The sequence below is a fragment of the Mesocricetus auratus genome, unplaced genomic scaffold (assembly GCF_017639785.1).
Source record: "Mesocricetus auratus isolate SY011 unplaced genomic scaffold, BCM_Maur_2.0 Super-Scaffold_100691, whole genome shotgun sequence".
NCBI classification, from domain to species: Eukaryota; Metazoa; Chordata; class Mammalia; order Rodentia; family Cricetidae; genus Mesocricetus; species Mesocricetus auratus.
In genome coordinates, this window is record NW_024429267.1 from 51,337,413 (window position 1) to 51,359,046 (window position 21,634).

At 49.1% G+C, this 21,634-nt stretch overlaps 1 protein-coding gene across 3 annotated transcripts in view; it reads left to right on the forward strand.

Annotated features, from left to right (window-relative positions):
* Positions 1-21,634, forward strand: part of Glb1 (galactosidase beta 1) — a 69,299-nt gene that overhangs the window by 32,843 nt on the left and 14,822 nt on the right. For all 3 annotated transcript variants that reach the window (XM_040739612.1, XM_040739613.1, XM_040739614.1), the window contains 6 exons: positions 2,376-2,488; positions 9,222-9,296; positions 12,343-12,432; positions 15,231-15,347; positions 17,892-18,023; positions 21,018-21,272. In XM_040739612.1, the coding sequence (XP_040595546.1) occupies positions 2,376-2,488; positions 9,222-9,296; positions 12,343-12,432; positions 15,231-15,347; positions 17,892-18,023; positions 21,018-21,272 (782 nt within the window). The remainder of the gene's footprint in view (positions 1-2,375; positions 2,489-9,221; positions 9,297-12,342; positions 12,433-15,230; positions 15,348-17,891; positions 18,024-21,017; positions 21,273-21,634) is intronic.

Consider the following 21,634-nt stretch of genomic DNA (forward strand, 5'->3'; position numbering starts at 1 on the left):
TTAATTAATTAACTCAGTTTTTTTAATCCACTCAAAACCAGATGGTTAGCTCCTATACATACACTTACACACATGTGCATGTCCACACATGCATGCCTGTACCTGCATGTGCATATATGCGTGCCCACCTGCACATACAATGCACCCATATGTATATGTGCCTCTGTGTCTGTGTGTGTGTGAGTGTGTGTGTGTCTCCAGTCGACCCGCTAGTCCCCAGTTCATTTCACCCAGGCTGTTGCATTTGTGTCTGGAAATTACACTACCCACTGACCTCCCCGCCCCCATGCCTGGCTTAGGCTGAGGACTCAAGGATCAGCATGGCTTGGTCTGCCTGTAAGGTGCATGAAGCTTAGGGCAGATCGAGTTAAATGAGAAACCCCTCGGAAGAGGAGCCACACAGAAGGTGAACTCCTTCGATGAGGATGTGGTTTGTTATCTCTCTGTGCATCTCAGGGAAGGATGTATTTGAACCTGTGCTGCTCCTGGGGCGGGCAGACCTGATGCAGAGCTGTCCCTGACGAGCAGAGGAGAGAAAGTCAATTCACCAATCTGTCCGCTGAGTGGTCCAAGTCTTCCAAAGTGACGTGCTGTGCGGCGAATTGAGGAGAAAGTGGGATGGGGGCGGGGAGGAGCCGACCTGATCTCCTCGCTCATTTGTCAGCCCTCCGACAGTGGGTCCTCGGGCCCATCATCGTGAACTTACCACTATTGACAAGCCATCGTGTTGTGTGCCTCATTTACTTACAAAGCGCTTCACGCTGACACGCCTGCATGGCCCAGTGCTGTCTGAGCGGGAAGAAGACACAAACCTGGCTGGTTTGCAGTAGGCTGCAGCAGCCCTGCCTGTTAGAAACGCAGTCTCGGGACTGCAGATGCCACCTGCTTGGTAGAGTGCCAACCTAGCCTGCAGGTGGCCTTGAATTCCGCCCCAGCCCTATAAAAACCAGGCTTGGTGGCGCACACCTGTTATCCCAGCACTCAGGGATAAGAGGCAGGAGATCAGACGTCCAAGGTCACCCTTGGCTACGTCGTAGTTTGGAGCTAACCTGGACCATCTCTGCTCCCACCCCCACAGGAATAGGGCCACCACTGCAGGGCTCAAACACTGTGTCTCGGATTTATCATATGTCTTTATGCTGTGCTTGGGTAAATTTTCAAAGGACTGGCCAGTGTTACAGGGAGCCTAAATCTGTGAGAAGCATCTTTGACAAGCTCGGGAGTTTCTTTCTGGTCTACACTCTGCACCTTGGCCAGCAATTGCCAGGGAATTCTTTTTCTGGTCATTGTGTGTCCCCAGCCCCAACTCTCCTCATTGGTCTTTGTCCCAGGGAAGTTGTATCAATCATATTTCCCATTGCTGTGACAAGACACCTAACAAAAGCAAGCATAAGGCAGGAGCTTCAGGTGGTCATCACTGCCGAAGTCTAAAAGCAGCGAGAGACGATACTGGAGCACAGCCGGCTTTGTCCTTAGTGTAAGACACCAGCCTATAGGATGGGACCTCCTTCCATATTTAGGGTGGATCCCCTCACCACAATTAACCTAGTCTAGAAACTCCCTCACGGACATACCACAGAGGTTTGTAGTATCAGCCGTCACAGGGGTAGGCCCCCCGACAGCCAGCAAGACAATCCTTGATGTGTCTGGAGAGCAATATCTGCCACACTGAGGAATGACTGGGTGTAGAAGGCCGGGGTGATGTAACTGTGAGTGGCGTCAGTCTGTCCTGAGGAGTTCTGGAGCACAGAGGGGGTTTGTGTGTCCCCAGTCTGATTATAGGCTTTCCCTGGAGGGATTTTACAGAGGAAAAGCAGGCCAGAGAACCGGCGGCTCTTCCGGAGGACTGGATTTGATTCCCAGAATCCACATGGTGTCTCACATCCATCCCTAACTCCAGTCCCAGGAGATCTGACACCCTCTTCTGGCCTCTGTGGATCAAGCATGGCATATATGCTAGGACACACATACACATAAAATGAAATTAAAATAAGAAAAGAATGACCTTGAATTTCTGATCCCACCACATTTCGTGTCTGCCGTGCAGGGGAGGCACCTGACCAGCTGGATCCCAGCTCTGACGATTTGGCTTTTTAGGTATCTGTTTGTTTGTTTGGTTGGTTGGTTTGTTTATTTGTTTGTTTGTTTGTTTTGACAGGGTTTCTCTGTATAGCCCTGGCTGTCCTGAAACTTGCTCTGTGGACCAGGCTGGCCTGGAATTCGGAGATCCACATACCTCTGCCTCCCAAGTGCTGCAATTAAAGACGCGCACCACCACCTCCTGGCTGTTTAATGTGTCTTTCATTTCTCCTCACCCTAACCTGAGCCCCTGAGCAAGGCCTTCAGTACCAACCAGTGACTTTTCTGTCTCCTAGGTGCCAACATTCCCTATGCGGCACAGCCCACCAGCTATGACTACGATGCCCCACTGAGTGAGGCAGGGGACCTGACCGAGAAGTATTTTGCTCTTCGAAATGTCATCCAGAAGGTGGGTGCTTCCAACTCTTGGCAAGCTGGACTGGTGGGGAGCCTGCCATGAAGTCCTTATGGCTCTGTAGGTGACTTCCTGCCAGAACCTTATTGACAGAGTGGATGAGGGAGAGGCATGGTTTGGGGTGCAGCCACACCTGATGAAGACTGCATGGGTTTATCAGCAAGATTATAGGCTCTGTACCCTTCGTCTGATAAGAGGGTACCTAGCCACACCATAGAGAGAGCAAAGGACGTGTATAAGCCATCCAGGACTTGACATAGTCTGTCCAGCAAGTAGAAGCCAGCAAATGTGTCCTTGTGGTAGCTCAAGCGTGTAGGGAGGACAGTAGACACCAGTGTGCAGAGCAGACGGGCACTGTGCTGAGAGAGACACTGTTCTATCTGGGGCAAGTGACTGCTGTTTCCTCTAGCTGGCTCGGGAAGCTCTTGGTCCTGCCAGCAGCCAGCCTTTGAAGCACCTAAAGTCCTCAGGTGGGGTTTCCTGTCTCTGTGGTGAGTTAAAAAAAAAAAAAACAAAACCCACAGTTTTTCTGCTCAGTCACCTGAGTTTTGAAGTTTAAAACAACATAGGTTTTCTGTCTATAAATGGTAGAAGTTAAGTGTCATATAATGTCAGTTTTAAGTATGTGTTAAGATTTGTGTTAGGAAATATTTTCTTTTGTTTTTGGAGGGTTTTTTTTGTTTGTGTTTTGAGACAGGGTCTATCTATATAGACGAGGCTGGTACTTTGAATTTACAGAGATCCGCCAGCCTCTGCCTCCCAGGAGCTGGGATTAAAGGTGTATATCACCACAGCTGGCATGTTATAGAAAAGGCTTGATATAAAACGGGGGTGTTGCACACCTATAATCTGGAGGTACAGTAAGAGGATCAGGAGTTAAATCATTCTCAGTTATATAGTTCAAAGCCAGCCTGGTCTATGTAAGACCCTGGGGGGGGGGGGAGAGAGACAGAGACAGAGAGAGAGAAAGAGAGATTGAGATTCTCACCTAAAATTTCTTTTCCACCTTTTAAAATTTTTATTTATTTTTTATTTGTTTTGTGTGTGTGTGCGCGCGCACACACACACACACACACACACACACACACGTGGGGGGTGTCCCTGAGATGTTAGAAAAGGGCACTAACCCCCTGGAGTGGGAGTTACAGGCAGTTGTGAGCTACCCAGTGTGGGTTGATACTATTACCTGAACTCAAAAGAGCAGCAAGCATCCTTAACCCCTGGGCCATGCAGCCCGGCTCATTGTAACTCTCATTCTCAGAGTCTGATTTCTGTTGTGTATGTGAGCGTGTACGTTTGTAAGTATACACACGTGTCTTCCTCAGTCACTCCCCATCTTATTTTTGAGGCAGAGTCTCTCCCTGACCCTGGAGTTCACTGCTTCAGCTGGGCTGGGTGGCCGGCAAGCCCCAGGAGCCCCGCCACCTCCACCCCCCATTCCTGGGATCACAGGCACACGCCGCCCTGCCCAGCCTCTGGTGGGTTGGGCACTGAACTCAGCTCCTGGTCTCTGTGTGGCATGTGCGTCAGGGCCACTTCTGCAGCCCCACCCGGGATTAAGTTCAGCTGGGGATTTTTTTGGGGGGGCGGTTAATTTCTTCATGTCTCCCTTTTCTTGTTTTTCTCCTCTTTATTCCTTTTATCTCTGTCTTGTTTAAAGATGTTTTTGTTTTTTGTCTCCTCTTCTGGTTGGGAAGGTTTTTTGCGTGTTTTTGTTTTCTTACCCATTCAAGTGTGTTATCTCTGCCCTTAAGAGAACCAGGTTTCCAAGGCCACTGTGTATGCAAAGTGCCCAGAATGCAGCAACCAACGCCCAGTGGGAGCTCCCTGGTGCCTCTTCCTCACCCTCACCACTCACTCCCTGCCCCGAGCTAACCACTGCCCCGACTTCCTGTTGCCATGTATTAGCTTTACTTGTTTCGCTCCTGCTATAAATGGATTCGTACAGTATGCCCACCTCCATGTCTGGCTATCAGGAAGCTGCGGTGCTCAGTTGTAGTTTGTAATAGTGGAGAACTTGGTTGATAGAGTGCTCGCCTGGCATAGAGCCCTGGATTTGATACCCCGCGCTGTGTAAGGGTGCGGTGAGACACACCTGTAGCGCCGACATTGGGCAGGTAGAAGCAGGCAGAGCAAGAGACTCAGAGTCATCCTTGGCTACGTAGTGAATTTGAGACCATCCTGAACTGCATGAGACCCTGCCTGGAAAAAAGTACATTTAAGGGCTGGAGAGATGGCTCAGAGGTTAAGAGCACTGACTGCTCTTCCAGGGGTCCTGAGTTCAATTCCCAGCAACCACATGGTAGCTCACAACCATCTACAATTCAATCTGGTGCCCTCTTCTGGCATGCAGGCTGAACACTGTGTATATAATATGTAAATAAATGTTTTTAAAAAAATTTTTTTAATGTAATAAGGGGCTGGCGAAATGGCTCTACACTTCCGGTAGACCTGAATTCAGTCTCCAGTCCCCACAGTACCTAAGCTGGGCACGATGGCAAACACGTGGAATCCCACTTGGAAGGTGGAGCCAGGAGGATCAGGAGTTCAAGGTCATCCTCAGCTGTCTCCAGAATTTGCTACTTGGGATCTAGCTTTAATTAATTATGTAATCCAGACCACAATGGCTTCAGAGAATGTTTTTATCCATATGGCTCCTTCCTTCACAGATGATTAAACAGATATGTGTTTGGTTTGTGCTAGCTGGGTTTAGCTTCTTGGTGCATACAGGCCTCCTGCAAAAGGTAAAATCTGAGCCGAGACTTACAGGCAGAGATGAGAGGGTCGCGTGTTGATGGCCAGGGCTGGAACATTGTCAGAGCTCGGCCACTGAGGGGCAGGTGCCCTGCTATAGGATGCATTGGAAGGAGCCAGCAGTGGAGTCTGGGGAGATGGGTGAAGCCAGGGTCAGTATGCAACTGTTCCTACGTCTCCTAGGCCAGACTGAGAGCGCTTTACTCAGGGAGGATGAGTGGCAGAGCGCAGGACTTCTGCAGGACTGTGCAGCTGCGGGAGCTGACCAGGAGGCGGGCGGAGTGAAGCAGGAAGACCAGTTAGGGACTGGTGGTGAGTGCAGCGTGAGTGCACACGGTCAGTCAGCCTCAGAGCACAGTGTGGCCGTGGGAAGCCACGCACCGTGGTTCACACCTGTAACCTCAGCACTTGGGAAACTGAGCTACCAAGAGTTCGAGACCGACCCTGGGCTACACAGTGAGTTCTAGGCCAGCCTAAGATAGCCACAGTGTGAAACCCTGTCTCCAGGAGGGAAGGGGAGAGAGAGGGGAAGGAAGAGGTGTGAGTTCAGCTCCTAGTGTTGTTCTGAGGCAAGTGTGAGAGAAAAGGTAAGAGTCGGATGGGGGGGCTGGGAGGTTGACAAGAGTGTTCCTCACCAAGGCTGAGGACCTGAGTTCAAGTCCCAGGATCCACAAGGTAGAGAGAGAAAAGTGACTCTTAACCATTGTCATCTGATCTCCACATGCAACCTGTGGCAGTGTACACACACACACACACACATACACTAATAATAATAATAATTTTTAATGGGGGTACATACCTTTAAGCCCAGCACTCACGAGACAGAAGCAGATGGGTCTTTATGACTGAGGCTAGCCTGGTTCACAGAGTGAGTTCCAAGACAGTCAGGAGAACACAGAGGAACCTTGTTGTGAAAAACAAATAAAAATAAATAAATAAACCCCGTAATAACCATAACCAAATTTCTCTCACTGTTGGCCTGACAACTCCAAAGATGAAGTTGTCACCTGTGTAGTGGAGATCACCTGTGTGTGTGGGGGTGTGGGAAGGTGTGGGGGGGTGTGTATGTGTGAGTGTGTGTGTGATACTCCTGTGAAGGTCAGAGACATCTCCATGACAGCAGAGGGTGTCTGCCGGCCACACAGCGGCTGAGACTGCATGTTGAGTGTGAGGGAGAGTAAACAGGGCCATGCAGAAGACCCACCCAAGAGATCCCACGTGTCTAATGATCAGGCCATAGAGGGCAGACCTGGAGGGGAGCCATCGGCACAGTGAATGTGACAGCCAGTGAGGAGCTCGGCAGGAAGGTGATCACCAACAAAGTTCAACCTCCAGGCCCTTCGGGGTAGGAGAGCACTGACTCCTACAAGTCCTCTGTCCTCCATGTGTGGGCACCCATGTAATAGTTTCTTAATGTAATAAGTAAAATCTTTAAAGAAAACGAACGCGATAGATTCCAGTTTAACATGTGACCCTCTCATTCCCTCCTTCTCTCTCTTCTCTCTCTCACCTCACTTCTTTTCCTCTCGTTTCTTCCTTCTTTTGTGATGTTTCAGGTCTAAAGGGCAGGAACGGCTCGCTGTGTATCACCATCAGGTCTGGAGGATAGAGATGGCTTGTTTTTTCATTCACTCACTACTTATTTATTTATTTGTCGGTTTTTCAACACAGGGTTTCTCTGTGTGACCCCAGCTGTCCTGGAACTCACTCTGTAGACCAGGCTGGCCTCGGATTCAGAGATCAGCCTGCCTCTGCCCACCCACCAAGTGCTGGAATTAAAGGTGTGGGTCATTACCACCTGGCTCTGGAATGACTTATATTTTAAAAGACAGTGGAACCTTCTGTTTCTTCCTCCCGACGCTGGGGATCACTCCCAGGGCCTTGCACACACTAGGCAAGCCGTCTACCGCTGAGCAACGTCTCTGGTCCTTAATAGTCTTTCTCATGGGATTTGCAGTATGTCTGCAGTAGGTAACTGATTTGTTAGAGTATTTGGAATATTCGCTTGCAGGAGGAAGGAAAATACCTATGACAAGTACCCCATGTAGACTCTGCCTGGCCCCTCCCTTCTCCAAAGATTTAGGTAGTGGAAAGTCTCTCCCAGAGAATCAGTGTTACTGGTACCCAAGTGGAGATGTCTCACTCTGCCTTGGGTGGAGATGCACATGTCTCACTGTGCCTTGGATGGAGATGCACATGTCTCACTCTGCCTTGGATGGAGATGCACATGTTTCACTCTGCCTTGGATGGAGATGCACATGTCTTACTCTGCCTTGGAAGGAGATGTACATGTCTCACTGTGCCTTGGACTATGGAGAGAATGGCTTCCCTGCTGGCTGCGTAAGCCTATACTCACTGAAAAAGGTCACGTGTGAACCATCAAGGCTTGACAAAATTTGTGACATTTGCATTTTTCTTAGATACTGTCTTTGGTGTGGGTAAAACTGAACCAGACACGGTTAACACTTTGACCATAAAACTATAGGGCAGAGCCTCCTCCCTCTCCAGTCCTGATGAGGCAATGATGGTTCTATGTTTTTGAGCTCTTAATAAATTGGTAACCTGCTTTTAGTAGTTCTATAAAACCTGTGTGTGTGTGTGTGCATGTGCAAGTGTGCGTGCCCATACGCGCACACACACACGCCTGCGAGCTGGTCTGTGCATACATGTGTGAGGGACAGAGGCCAACCTCTGCTATCTTCCCCTGACTCTCGTCTATTGTTTGAGACAGCTAGACTGGCTGCCTCGAAAGTCCTACCACTATGTCCCCTGAGGCTGGGTTACATGTGTACCACCATGTACCACCACACCTGACTTTCACAGGAGCCCTGAGGATCTGAACTCGGGTCCTCATGCTTCCATGGTGGGCACTGTCCCCAGCCCAGCCATTGGCCTCTGACTCATGTCTGAGCAGAGTTGCTCATGCTGGTTTCTGGCTGTGTAATAGTATGGGAATCCTTAACGCATGACTTAATATGAGGTTAATAAAGCTGTTTTGGATATTTCTCACAATGAACAAGGGCTGTTTATAGCCTCACAAAATGCTAAGCAGAATCTGTTTGTAGGATGAATGAAGACATGAGACTAGAGCAGGACAAGCCAGTTCCCGTGGAATCTACTGGATTCCCTGGTGGGGGAAGAGCAGCTCTCTTCTGAGTATGCCCCTCTGAATGCTGTGACAGGCTGTATTGTTGGTCAGTCTGAAAGCCATGTTTTGGGCACAGATTATGATGGAGAAATGTAGTGGCATCCGGTCTTGCCAGTGAACCTGGAGAAGTAGCCACACCCTTTGGGTGTGGTTTCAGGTGCAGACACGACCCCTTTAAGGTAGAGTAGCTGTGGTGGTCATTTACTCTCATCTGTGTAAGTTGTTCTCCAATAAAACACCTATTTATCTTTATCTTGGGTCTGGTGAACTCCTTAATTCCCCACCTTCAGAGAAGTAAATGTTAAGAAGTATAGCATTTGTGTTCATTTGTTTATTTTCTGAGACATTAATTACCTGGATAGGATGTTATGACTTTGCTAAGCAATAAACTACTACCAATAAATCATTAAACAGAAGTTGGGTGTTGGTGACGCATGCCTTTAATCCCAGCACTCGGAAGGCAGAGGCAGGCAGATCTCTGTGAGTTCGAGGCCAGCCTGGTCTACAGAGTGAGTTCCAGGACAGCCTCCAAAGCCACAGAGAAACCCTGTCTCGAAAAACCAAAAAAGAAAAAGAAATTTAACGGAAATGAGACATGGTGGTACCTGATTTTAATCCCAGCACTAAGGAGGCACAGGCAGGCAGATCTCTGAGCTCAAGGCCAGTCTGGTCTACAGAGTGAGTTTCAGGACAGCCAGGGCTACATACACAGAAACCTTATCTTGAAAAACTAAAAGGAAGAAAAGAAAAAAAAAATCACTTCACAGATGTGTGTCTAAAAGATTAACAGTTTTTCCCTCTTCTCTTCCCCACTCTGCTTCATAGTTTAAAGATGTCCCGAAGGGTCCTATCCCTCCGTCTACACCCAAGTTCGCCTATGGGAAAGTCGCTCTGAGAAAGGTGAGATGACACAGAGTTGGGAGTGAAGCTCAGTGGGTAGTGTGCTTGCCCGGCATGCATGGAGCCCTGGGTTCCGTCCCCAGTAGCTCATCAGCCAGGCGTGCCGGACACACCTGTCACCCTAGCATTCGGAAGGACCAGGGGTTCAGGGTCATCCTTGGCTACATAGTGAGTGAGAGGCTAGCCTGGGCTAAGTAAAAAAAATCCTGCCTCAAAAAAGGAAACAGAAAGTGTCACATCCTCACTGAGAGTCCGGTGGGGAGACACGGTGAGTGAAAGTGACGCAGGCCGGGCCTTGTTTTTCTCCGAGCTTGTTTTCTGAGTGACTGACACGTCTCGGGCGTGAGGAGATGGGGGATAAGATGTGGATGGGAACTGACGGGTGTGAAGACACACCACAGGGAGGGAGAGGTATTCTCGGGCCACTCGGGTCATTTTGGGTCAGCTCGGCTTTCTCCCACCGTTTACCTCTTTAATTTTCTTCTTCATTACATTTATTTTGGGAGTTGGGAGACATGCATGCCATGATCTCCAAGTGGAGGCCAGTGGACAGGATGAGAGGGTCTGGGGACTGGAACTCAGGTCATCAGACATGATGGCAAGCTCCCTTACCTGCTGAACCATCTTGCCGGCCCCATCCGCCCCGTTTTAATGAGTTCCTCCAAGCCCCGGGAATTTTGACATCTCTGCCCTTAAGTTAGATCCAAAAATTATTGAACACTGGAGCATCAGAGGAGAAATACGGAAATTAATCATTAGTAAGAGGTAAGATGATTTTATTCTGGGAAAACAGAAGAGAGTTACTTAATGGTTGGAGGAGGGATGTATCAAAATTGGTTTGTGTTGACTCTCTGGGTCTTCAGATTTTCCCCTCGACCCATCCCTTACTCCTACATGTATTCGTTCACCAGAAAAAGGAAAAAAACATGAAGAGTCACTTATTTCTTAAGAATATCAAAATTCTAAAATAGTAACATAAGTTTTTATCTTTTAAGCCAAGCACCAAACACCATAGTAGTTTTTCCATTTGAAGCCCTCTGACTTCTGGTTGGCTGCCTGTGCTTCTGTAAAAGTTTCCACCCCGGGTGGAATCCTGTGCCACGTTCTACAAAGAGTGTGGTCTCTGATAGGAATCTCTCCTTAGATTAATCACCCCTGCATCACACTTGGACAGGGAGCTTGTTCATCTCTGTAGCTGCTTAAGAAAAAAATGGCTGCTTGGTTTTAAAACAATAAGAAGTTCTTTTATGTGATATAAAAAGAACTCCAACTGTTTAAAACAACAGCAATATTAAAGTTGAAAACATTTAAAAAGAAAAATACAGCTAGTACCATGGAGGAAATCAGCAAACTGACCATGGTAGCTCATGCCTGTAATCCTAGCACGTTGGAAGCTGAGACAGGAGGATTACTGTTTTGCTCGAGACCAGCCTGTGCTACATAGTTGTGTTTGAGGCTAGCCTGGGCTATAGAGAAAGGTTCTGTCTCCAAACAAAAAGGCAAGGGGGAGCAGATATGTTAGCACATGCTTGGAAGTGGGAGGTAGGAGGATCAGGGTGGTTATTTTAGCTACATAGTGAGTTCCAGCCTGGGCTACAGGAGACACTTCTGGCTAATAAACTCAAAATAAAACACAAGAAACAAGGGAGGAGGAAATTAGTATGCAACCATATTCAATTTATGCAAAACATAGTATACAGGATTGAAATTTTTCATTTATTTAAGATTGTGTGTGTGTGCACATGTATACTCTCGAGTGTTCAAGGGAGCATGTGTTCACACTCATACACACTTGTGGAGGTCAGAGGGCAACTTTCAGGAGCCTTGACACAGGCTTGGAAGCCAGCATGCGATATGGTCGTGGCAGATCTAATCTCAGAGTCATTTGCCTCGAGCTACTGACTGTCTTTGCTTCAGAGTTCTTCCTCACTTGAGAACCTGTTGAATGCTTTGCAGAGGCGGCAGCCTCCGCATCTTGGATGCCAGCCTTTCTTAGATAGATAGCTCTGCTGTGCTGTACTTCTGAATGGGTGCACCTCAGACTCTTTTTTAAGACTACCGTCATTTACATTTTCATCAATGGTTAGGAGAGATGGCTCCACAGTTAAGAACACTCACTGCTCTCTTTTTAGTTTGGTTTTGTTTGAGATAGGTTTTCTGTATGCTGTCTTGGGTATCTTGGGTCTCAATGACTAGAACAGGCTGGCCTCCAAGTCACATTTGCTTGCCTCCCAAGTGCTGGGATTAAAGCTGTGTGCCACCTTGCCCAGATTGGACTCCTGTTCCAGAGGATCCAGGTTCCGTTTCCAGCACCTACATGGCAGCTAACAACCATCTTTTACTCCAGTTCACACATACACACACACACACACACACGCACGCACGCACGCACGCATGCACGCACGCACGCGCACACACACACTATGGTGGCAAACACCTTTAATCAAAGCACTAGGGAGGCAGAGGCCTGGTCTACGTAGCAAGTTCCAGGACAGCCAGGGCTACATAGTAAGACCCTGTGTCAAAATAAATAAATAAACAAAAATGTTAAGAGCAGGGCCTGGGGCTGCAGCTTAGTGACAGACAACTTACTTGTCCACCCTGTGGGATACCCTGGTTCAGTCCCCAGCACTGCAAAAGATAAAAATGGTAAGAAATAAAGGCTGTGTATTAGCTCGATTAGTGGAGGGCCCGCTTGGCACGTAGAAAGCCCTGAGTTTGAAGCCCAGCACTCTGAAATAAGATGGGTGTGGTAGGGAAGATCAATGTCATCCTTGGCCACATAGCAAGCCTGAGGCCTGCCTGGGACCCATGAGATTCTGTCTCAGAAAGAACGGGTTGGGGGTGGGGAGGAGAGGAAGAGAAGAAAAGGAATGAACAAAATTAAAGGTGATTGTGAAGTAAATGGAACTTGGACAGTTGAGGTTTATCTCAGTGTCTTTCATAATACAGACTAATGTAACTGCCCCCCCAAAGTCCCCACCCCATCCCACGACACCCCCAATCACTGGTGATATGATGCTGATCTGTTTTTGCTTCTTTTCAGTTCAAGACGGTGGCAGAAACTCTGGACGTCCTGTGTCCCAATGGACCGGTGAGAAGCCGCTATCCCCTGACGTTCATCCAGGTTAAACAGGTGGGTCTCCACAGGAAACTCTGTCTTCCTCCTGGTGGTACGGGTGTTTCCTTATCACATCCTAGGCATGCATATTTGAATACTGAGAAATGGCGGTTTAGGGCTGAGGGCAGGACTCCTTTGTAAGGTGCTTGCCTGACATGACAAGGCCGCGGGTTCGATCCCCGGCACCGCAGAAACGGGGTATAGTGGTATGCCTGTAATTCCAGCCCCTGGGAGGTGAACAAAAGTTCAGGATCAATCTCATTTACACAGTATTCAAGGCCAGCCTGGGCTACATGAGACCCTGTCTCACAAAAAAGAATAATCAACTCAATTTTTCCTTCTTAGAGGTTCATTTTTCTTGGATTGGAAAGAAGACCATACATGTGTGTGTACATGTGTTCATACATGTGTGTGCCCTATGCTTGTATGTGCTTAATTTCTAGCACTCCCTTGTCTCTCTAGAAGTTTCTCTCAACTTTTTATTTTACAAGATTTTGCCCTGTCCACTTTATTTTATTTTACTTTTTGGTTTTTTGAGACAGGGTTTCCTGGCTGTCCTGGAGCTTGCTCTGTAGACCGGGCTGGCCTCGAACTCACTGAGATCCACCTGCCTCTGCCTCTCGAGTTCTGAGATTAAAGGTGTGCGCCACGAACGCCCGGCTGCACTTTTCATCTGATTTTTCAGTTAGCAGTAGCTTTTGCTGCTTAGTGTGTGTGTGGTGAATTGCTTTTTCCTTTTAAGCATCTGCCTGCCTGTGTGATCTGTCCATAACAGACTCCTCAGAGGATGAGGATAGCACTGACCTAGGTTTCCAGGAGGGGAGGGAAAGTGTTCTCTGCAGACTTGGTTCAGGCAGCCCGTGTAGGCACCCCGTGAGTGAGTGGGCCCCCCTTCGCAGCCTGCATACACCATAGTTAAACTGAAAGGTATGGTGTGGGCTCGTCCTAGACCCAAAACACGGAGGCTCAGGTGCCCCACCCAGATCCAGATCCGGAGCAGTACACTGCAGGGGTCCCGAAGCACAGCTCTGAGACCGGTGGCTGCCGGGACTGTAGAGTGGCCCCTGTAATCGTTAATGAAAACTGGCCAGTGTGGGGCCCCGCTCTCCTGGAACCAACTGTGAGACAGTCGTTGAAGCAAAACAAGTGTAAAATTAGCAACTGGAAGAAATGCCAAGCTAAGATTAGATGAGGGCGACCTCCACGGATAGCCAGGAAGGCAGACTCAGGTGACCTAACACTTCAGAAGATAGGGCTCAGATCCCAGCGAGGTAATCAAATGTGACAAGGGGCCAAGTGACCCATGCATCCGTGCCTCCCCCGGGAGGACATGTCTCCTCTGCTGTGTCCACATAAAAGGCATTTTACTGACTCCAACAAGGGAGGGTTGGTCTAGGATCAGTCTGAACTCTTCAGAAACTATTGATGTCAGTCCAGCTGAGGTAGCCACATATGTAATGGCAGCATGTGAGAGGCACTTAGAGAGCTGGAGGCCAGGCCTCCACAGGAAGGTCCAGCCTGGCCTCCACAGGGAGGTCCAGCCTGGCCTCCACAGGGAGGTCCAGCCTGGCCTCCACAAGAAGGTCCAGCCTGGCCTTGTCTCAAAACAAAAACAAAAATGAGGAAATCCAATACAACAACAGAAATTCTAATGAGACCATGCATTAGAGACTAGATTTAGAAAGAATTTAAGGGGTTGAAGAAATGGTTCAATAGTTAAGAGCACTGGCTGCTTTCCCAGGGGACCTAGGTCAATTCCCAGCACCCACATGCCAGCTCACAACTGCCTGTGACTCCAGCGCCAAGTGTTTCAAAGCCTCTGGCCGGCACTCATGAGCACATGCCTGCACATGTGCGTGCACACGCATGCCGAGCATGGCATGATTTCCGCATGTAGCCGGGTGTGGTCGTACACATATCAGCACTTGGGAGGTAGAGGCAGGACAGGAAGCTGAAGACTGCCCTTGCTTACCTAGTAAATTCCAGGGCAGCCTACATTGCCAGAGTCTTGTCTCAAAAATAAATATCACCCCGATTTGGTAGCAATACCTGCCCCCCCAACTCTCTCTTTCCTCTTTGCTTCAGATAGTTTCAGATTGAGTCTTGTTTTGTACCCTAAGGCAGATTTAGCCCGAGCCTGGAGAATGTTTTAACTGAGCGGAGCTCAGTGTTTGGGGGCTTTTCCTGGCTTAGAAAAAAATGTTTATGTGTGTGCTTGCTTTGTCTGCTTGCCTGTGTGCACGCCTGTTTCCTGCAGAGGCCGAAAGAAAGCTTCATACCCCAGGAGTAGACTTGTGAACCCAGGCCCCTGCAAGAGCAGCAAGTGCTCTGTATTGCTGGGCCGTCTGTCCCTCCAGACCCTTTTAAAGTTGCTAGCACGTATTTTGTTGGAGTGAATATGTGTGTGTACCTCAGCGCACATATGAAGGTCAGAGGACAACTTGTGGGAATGCGTTCTGTCCTTCCATCGCGTGGGTCCCGGGGATTGAACTCAGGTCATCAGGCTTTGTGGCAAGCTCCTTTACCCCCTGAGCCATCTCACGAGCCCTTGACTGGCTTGAGTTAATAGTAGTGACCTCTGACGTGTAGGGTGTGACTTCACCGTGTCACTCTGGGCAATGGCTTGGCTTTTGTTTCCCCATGTGGGCTGAGAAGAGAGTCCCTGGCTATTCACATAGTCTGCCAAGATCAAAATTGTCATCTCGAATTTGGCAGTGGGTGGGGGAAGGTTTTCATCCACATCAAGGACAACCAGGTTCTTAGTAGCCAAACTTTGAGAGTGAAGCATTTCTCTTATATCCTTTCCCAACCAGTATTTTGGGTATGTGCTGTACCGAACAACACTTCCTCGAGATTGCAACGACTCGATGCCCATTTACTCCTCACCCTTCAGTGGTGTCCATGACCGGGCTTACGTGGCTGTGGATGGGGTAAGCGTTCTCTTCGAACTAGGCATCTAAGCCTTGACGGGGGATGGGGTGGTCTACATGATGCTTTTGTCACATCTCCAGTTTCAGCCTGTGTCCCTTGGCAGTGACCTTGCTGGCTGATATGGCCCACCTGCTGCAGTCTCAGGGCTGTCCCCGATACTCACACTCTAGGAAATGCTGAGTCTCCTGAGCCCAAGGTCATCTCCTTCCCTGACTGAGCTCAGCCTGTCACCCAGGCTGCATTTTTGGTACCTGTCACCATACAAAGTGTGTTGACCTGGGCGTCTCCCACTAAGTGAGATGTCATAAAGGGTTTCTGCTCGTGACATTGTGACTAAAGTGTACCAAGGATGTTGATTTCACAGCAAAACGCAGACACATTTTAAACACCCTTCCCAACATCTAGTATGATAGATAGCACATGCCTGCAATCCCAGCTCTCAGAAAGCTGAGGCAGGAGAATTGCAAGGCCCAGGCCAGCCTACACCTACAGGATGAAACCCAAGGCCTAAAAAACAAGAGCAACAAGGATAAGAGAGCCAGAGCCTGTGAGACGGCTCAGCAGGTGATGGCACTTGCCCCTGGCTGAGCCTGATGGCTGAGTCTGGCCCCTAGGACTCTGGTACAGAGCAGAGACCCCTGCAGGCTGTCCCCCTGTCCTCTGATTGCCAGTTGGGTGCCTTAGCACTTGTGTGTGCACCCACAGCAAATGAGTTACAAATGCAGTAATAAGAAAGGTATCCAAAGCTGTTCTCCTCATGGGAAGATTTTTCTCAGCAAGGAATTTTTTTTTCAGAAAATTTTTATAGTTTAGAGGGGTTTTTTTGGGGGGGAGGTGGTTTTTGTTTTTTGAAACAGGGTCTCGTGCAGCCCAGACTAGCCTCAGACTTGCTTTGTGTCCAGGATCAGCCTTGAACTCCCGATCTTCCTGCTTTACCTCCGAAGCGTTGGGGATTACAGGTGTGCACAGCCACATTCGGAGTAGTTTAAAGTAACATTTCCATTCTCGGCTGGGGAGACAGCTTGCCTTGCAAGCATAAGGGCCTGGGTTTAGCCATACATGCAGGCAAAACACTCATACACAGAAATAAATGAAATAATAATAATAATAAACCAGGTGTGGCAGTATAACCTCAGTGGGGGGGGGTGTGGACAAGAGGACCTCATGGGAGCCTGGCCAGCCAGCTTAGTCTCCTCGGTAAGTTCCAGGTGAGCAGGAGACCTTACCTCCAAAAGGAAGTGGACCGATTCTGAGGAATGACACCTAAAGTTGTCCCTTTGTCCTCTGCACACATATACATGTGTGTGCTTTCGTGTGAACACGTATGTACACAGTGTGTGCGGGGAGCTTTATTTTGTAATCAACAGATTCAATTTCAGTGGTGAAATGTGACACTGCTTGTCATTTCCTGGCCTTCATTAGGAGTCGTGTCTTGGTGACTTACGGTCAGTGTGACCAGTCTTAAAGATAACCTCTTAAATTAGGGATGGGGTTGGGGATTTAGCTCAGTGGGAGTGTACTCGCCTAGCAAGTCCAAAGTCCTGGGTTCCGTTCTCAGCTCCAGAAAATTAGTTAATAAACTGATCGATTCAAATAAAAAGTTAGGAATGTGTCCTTGAGAAAATACCTGTTGTTTTCCCTTGTTCTGTTACATAATCTCTGTGATTAATGCATCCTAGCAAGTGAGGTGAGCTGACTCCACCTAACTCCGATTTTATCTCTTACCTGATTTTATCTGCTCCCTCCACGTGTTTAAAGGCTGTTTCTTTCTACCTAACTTGGGCTGTGAGATCGTGCAGTAGTTCCTTCTCACAAGAACACAACCCTGGAATGTCTTGTGTGTTTCATTCCTTTAAATATAGACTTGTAGGAGGCACACCTAAAAGCTTGGCATGTGAGATGCGGGGGCGGGAGAGGCAGGCGTTCCAGGGAGGCATTGGTTACATAGGACAAGGCCAGCCTGGGCTACTTGAGACCCTCTCTCAAAAAAGCAAATAAGCAAGCAAGCAAAAAGAAATGAAACGAAGAAGGCCTGCGAGCTGGCTCAGTAGATAAGGGGGCTTGCTGCCAGGCCTGATGACTTGAGCTCAATCCCTGGGACCCACATGACAGAAGGAAAGAACTGACTTCAGGTTGTCCTCTGACCTCCACATACATCATGGTACACATGACACACACACACACACACACACACACACACACACACATCACAGCAAAAAGATGCCTGAGCCAAGCATGGTGGTTCACACCCGTAAAGCATTTGTGAGACGGAGTCAGGAAGGTCTCAAGTTCAAGACCAGCCCCTCACCGTAGCCCATTCTCAGGCAGAGAAGTACCCTGAGCTGTGCGAATCCATCCTCCACTTTAGGAAGTCAGTGAGATTGGGAATTTGGCCCTCTGGCCAGGGTCTCGGCCTGAGCATATCTGGACTCTCCCTGTAAATCTGATGACAGTTTAGGACAGGAAAAGTGACAGATTAGCTGTGCTCACTGCTCTGTTTCTCTTATCCAACCCTCCATTTGGCCTTTGGCTTCAACCCACAGGTCCCCCAAGGAATCCTTGAGCGAAACCGTGTGACATCCCTGGACATACGGGGGAAAGCTGGAGCCGTTCTGGACATTCTGGTGGAGAACATGGGGCGCGTGAACTATGGCAGATACATAAATGACTTTAAGGTAGGACACTCATATGAGGGGTAAGCCTGTGCAAGTGGTTGGAAGGAGTTTTGGTCATGCATTCAACAACAGCTTTGTTCTACCATGTAGACAGAAGCACATTTCAACTCTTTTTCCTTTCTTTTCTTTTTTCTTCTTTTCTTTCTTTTGAATTTCTCTGTGTAGCCCTGGCTCTCTTGGAACTCACCCTGTAGACACGGCTGGCCTCCAACTGCCCTTGCCTCCTCAGTGCTGGGATTAAAAGGGTGCCCACCACTGCCTGTCAACTTTTTGATCTTCCTGCCTCCACCTCCTAAGTGCTGGGATCACAGCTGTGTGCCACCGTCCTGTTGATGAAGTTCTGGGGATTGAATCCAGGACCTCGTGCACACAAGGCAAGCACTCTAGGAACTGAGCTACATCCCCGGCCCCTAGCATTTTGAGGTGTGTGTGTGTGTGTGTGTGTTCTGAATGATCACCACAGGCCAGCTGTCACACATCACAGCATCTGTGTGTGTGTGTGTGTGTGTGTGTGTGTGTGTGTGTGTGTGTGCTCTGAATGATCACTACAGGCCAGCTGTCACACATCACAGCATCTGTGTGTGTGTGTGTGTGTGTGTGTGTGTGTGTGTGCTCTGAATGATCACTACAGGCCAGCTGTCACACATCACAGCATCTGTGTGTGTGTGTGTGTGTGTGTGTGTGTGTTCTGAATGATCACCACAGGTGTGTGTGTGTGTGTGTGTGTTCTGAATGATCACAGGCCAGCTGTCACACATCACAGCATCTGTGTGTGTGTGTGTGTGTGTGTCAGCTGTCACACATCACACACAGCAGCTCCCGTTTAGAGCCCCCCACACTTCCCCCCACACTTGACAGAACCTGAGCGGTGAAGCGCTCTGATTTGTTTCGTAGTCTAGAAAACGATCTTCTTTGAAGGGCTCTCTTCCTGTACCGACCATGAGAGCCTTGAGCTTTGCAGGCAGAGTGTACTCCTTGTGAGCTCAGCTCTTGTAGAGGGAAAGCGGAAGCTGCTCCACCATGCTCTTCCTCCATGTTGAAAACCCACCCAGCGCAGCAGAGGCGCTCTGGACTCCACCCAGCCAGCGTGGCCTTTGGTGGGCTTGTGCTCACGCTCAGAGTGGGGACCATGCTGTCCCGAGCCCCTTCGTTGCTGCTCTGCCATTGGCCTGCTGGTTATCCTGTCTGGCCACAGTGTAGCATTCCAACCAATACTCCGGTCCTAGATCAGTAAGGAACTTTATGCTTAATTATGGGATTTTGTTTCGTTTAACTCATTTAAGAAAAAGTCTTTAAGCCCAGGCTGGGCTGGAACTCACTGTGTAGGCAAGGATGACCTTGAACCCCTGAGCCCCCTGCCTCTCCGTTCCAAGTGCTGGGTTTATAGGCGTGTTCCACCATCCCAGTTTATGTGGGGCTGGAAAGCAAACCCAGGACAAGCGAATCCTCTACCAGCTAAGCCACATACCAAGCCCAGGAACTTTTTTTGGGTGGGTGGGTGGGGTAGCCAAGGGGGTTTTGAACTCACAGCAATCCAGATTCTCAGACTACAGAGTCAGCCACACACCCAGTTCAAGAAGCATATGTTGTGGTTCCGCACTGTCTCTTATCTACTCGAGGCACTGCCAAACCTCACATAGGACAGGGATGTAGGCTCCTTCCTGACCCTGTTTTTATTTATTTTTAACAGCTATGTATGTGTTCATATGCAAATACATGTGTATTTATGCATGTCTGTCCGGACATATGTGTGTGTGCGAGCACACATGCACGTGTGTGCCGTGAGTATAAGCAGCCAAGATTGGCACTATGCGTCTTCCTCTGTCGACCTCCGCCTTCTTCTGAGGCAGGGCCTCATGAGTGAGCCCAGAGCTCGCATACATATTTGCCTAATCTAGCTAGCAGCTTGCCCTGGGGAATTCCCTGTCTCTTACTCCTGTGTGCTGGGATTACAGGCTGACTGTCATTCCCACCCAGCATTTGTGTGGGTGCTGGGGATCCAATATGTGGGTGCTGGGACCTGCACAGCAAGCACTTCACCTACTGAGCATCTTCCTGGCTCCCCTTCGCGAGCCTGGCCTGGACAGCAGCAGAGCCATCGGGACACACTGCTCAGATTTGCCTCCATGTAAATGTCTCTTACCATCCTTGGTGCAGGCTGTTATCACTGACCTTCCTGGCTGACTGCTGTGGAGTTGACTCACAGGGTGATTAGGATCCTGCTGCGTGGTCTGTGGTTTAAATAGAAGGCTAGAAGCCTCGAAGGCTAGGGATACTGTAAGCTAAGCATGTGTGGCCCTGCCCTTCACTGACCCATCTCCAGAACCTGGTGACCTCTCATCCAGGAGATAAGCTCCCAGTGATGGCTGATACCTGATCTAGCCTTTCTTTCTCCCAGCAGGAGATTGCCGGGAAATTTTAATCCTGGAGTTCCGCTGTCTCTATTGTCTGACAGCCATAAGGAGAAGCATAGTGTCTCTTTAGGGAGAGGTGACTCAGGGGTTAAGAGCACTTATGGTTCCAAGTTGGGAACCAATGACCCACATTGGGCAGCTCACAACTGCCTGTAACTCCAGCTCCAGGGGGTTTGATGCTGGAAGATGCCCTCTTTTGGCCTCCTCTGGTACCCACAACCCAAACACACTCCACAAATAGAAATAGACCTTTTTAGAGCTGGATGGTGGTGGCGCACACCTTTAATCCCAGCACTCCTGAGGCGGAGGCAGGTGGATCTCTGAGTTGGAGGCCAGCCTGGTGTACAATACAGGGCGAGTTCCAGGACAGCCAGGGCTACACAGAGAAACCCCGTCTCGAAAAGCTTTTAGAAAAAGGCCATGTTCATTCATGCCGGAACATGGGTTGTGACTGAGCCTCCAGTCTGACCTGGGTCACCTGGCTGTACCCACAGCAGCGCCTCATTTCCCAGGAATTCAGGGACACTCACGAGCCCCTTCCTTCCATGCTAGCTCATGGTTCTGTGGATTTCCTTTGCAGGGTTTGGTTTCTAACATGACCCTCAACGTCAGTATTCTCACCAACTGGACAATCTTTCCACTGGACACCGAGACTGCAGTGCGCACCCATCTTGGGGGTTGGGAGGCCCACGATGAGAGCCGCCATGATAGACGCTTGACCTTTGGCTCTTCGAACTTCACGCTCCCCACTTTTTATGTGGGAAACTTCTCCATCCCCTCAGGCATCCCAGACCTGCCACAGGACACCTTTCTTCAGCTTCCTGGATGGACCAAGGTATGTGTCTTCATGGAAAGGGCTTGGGTCAAGCCTCAAGTACTTAGTGTCTGAGACGTAATCTGAAGACTATTAGCAGGACGCTGCGTGACGTTGCGAGGCTTTTCTGCTAGGTCACACTCAAGTCCAGGACTGTGCCAGATGCTCAGCTTTCTTCAGTGAATGGCAGCACACTTGCTTCCCCCGGGAGGAACGAGAGCCTGTTTGTTTGTTTGCTTGTTTGTTTTAGTTTCATTTATTTATGGCGTGCGGTTGCATGTGTGTTCATACGCACCTGCCAAGGCACACGTGTGGAGGTCAGGACACAACCCATGGGAATCAGCTCTCTCCTTCTACAGTGTGGGTCCCGGGGATTGAACTCG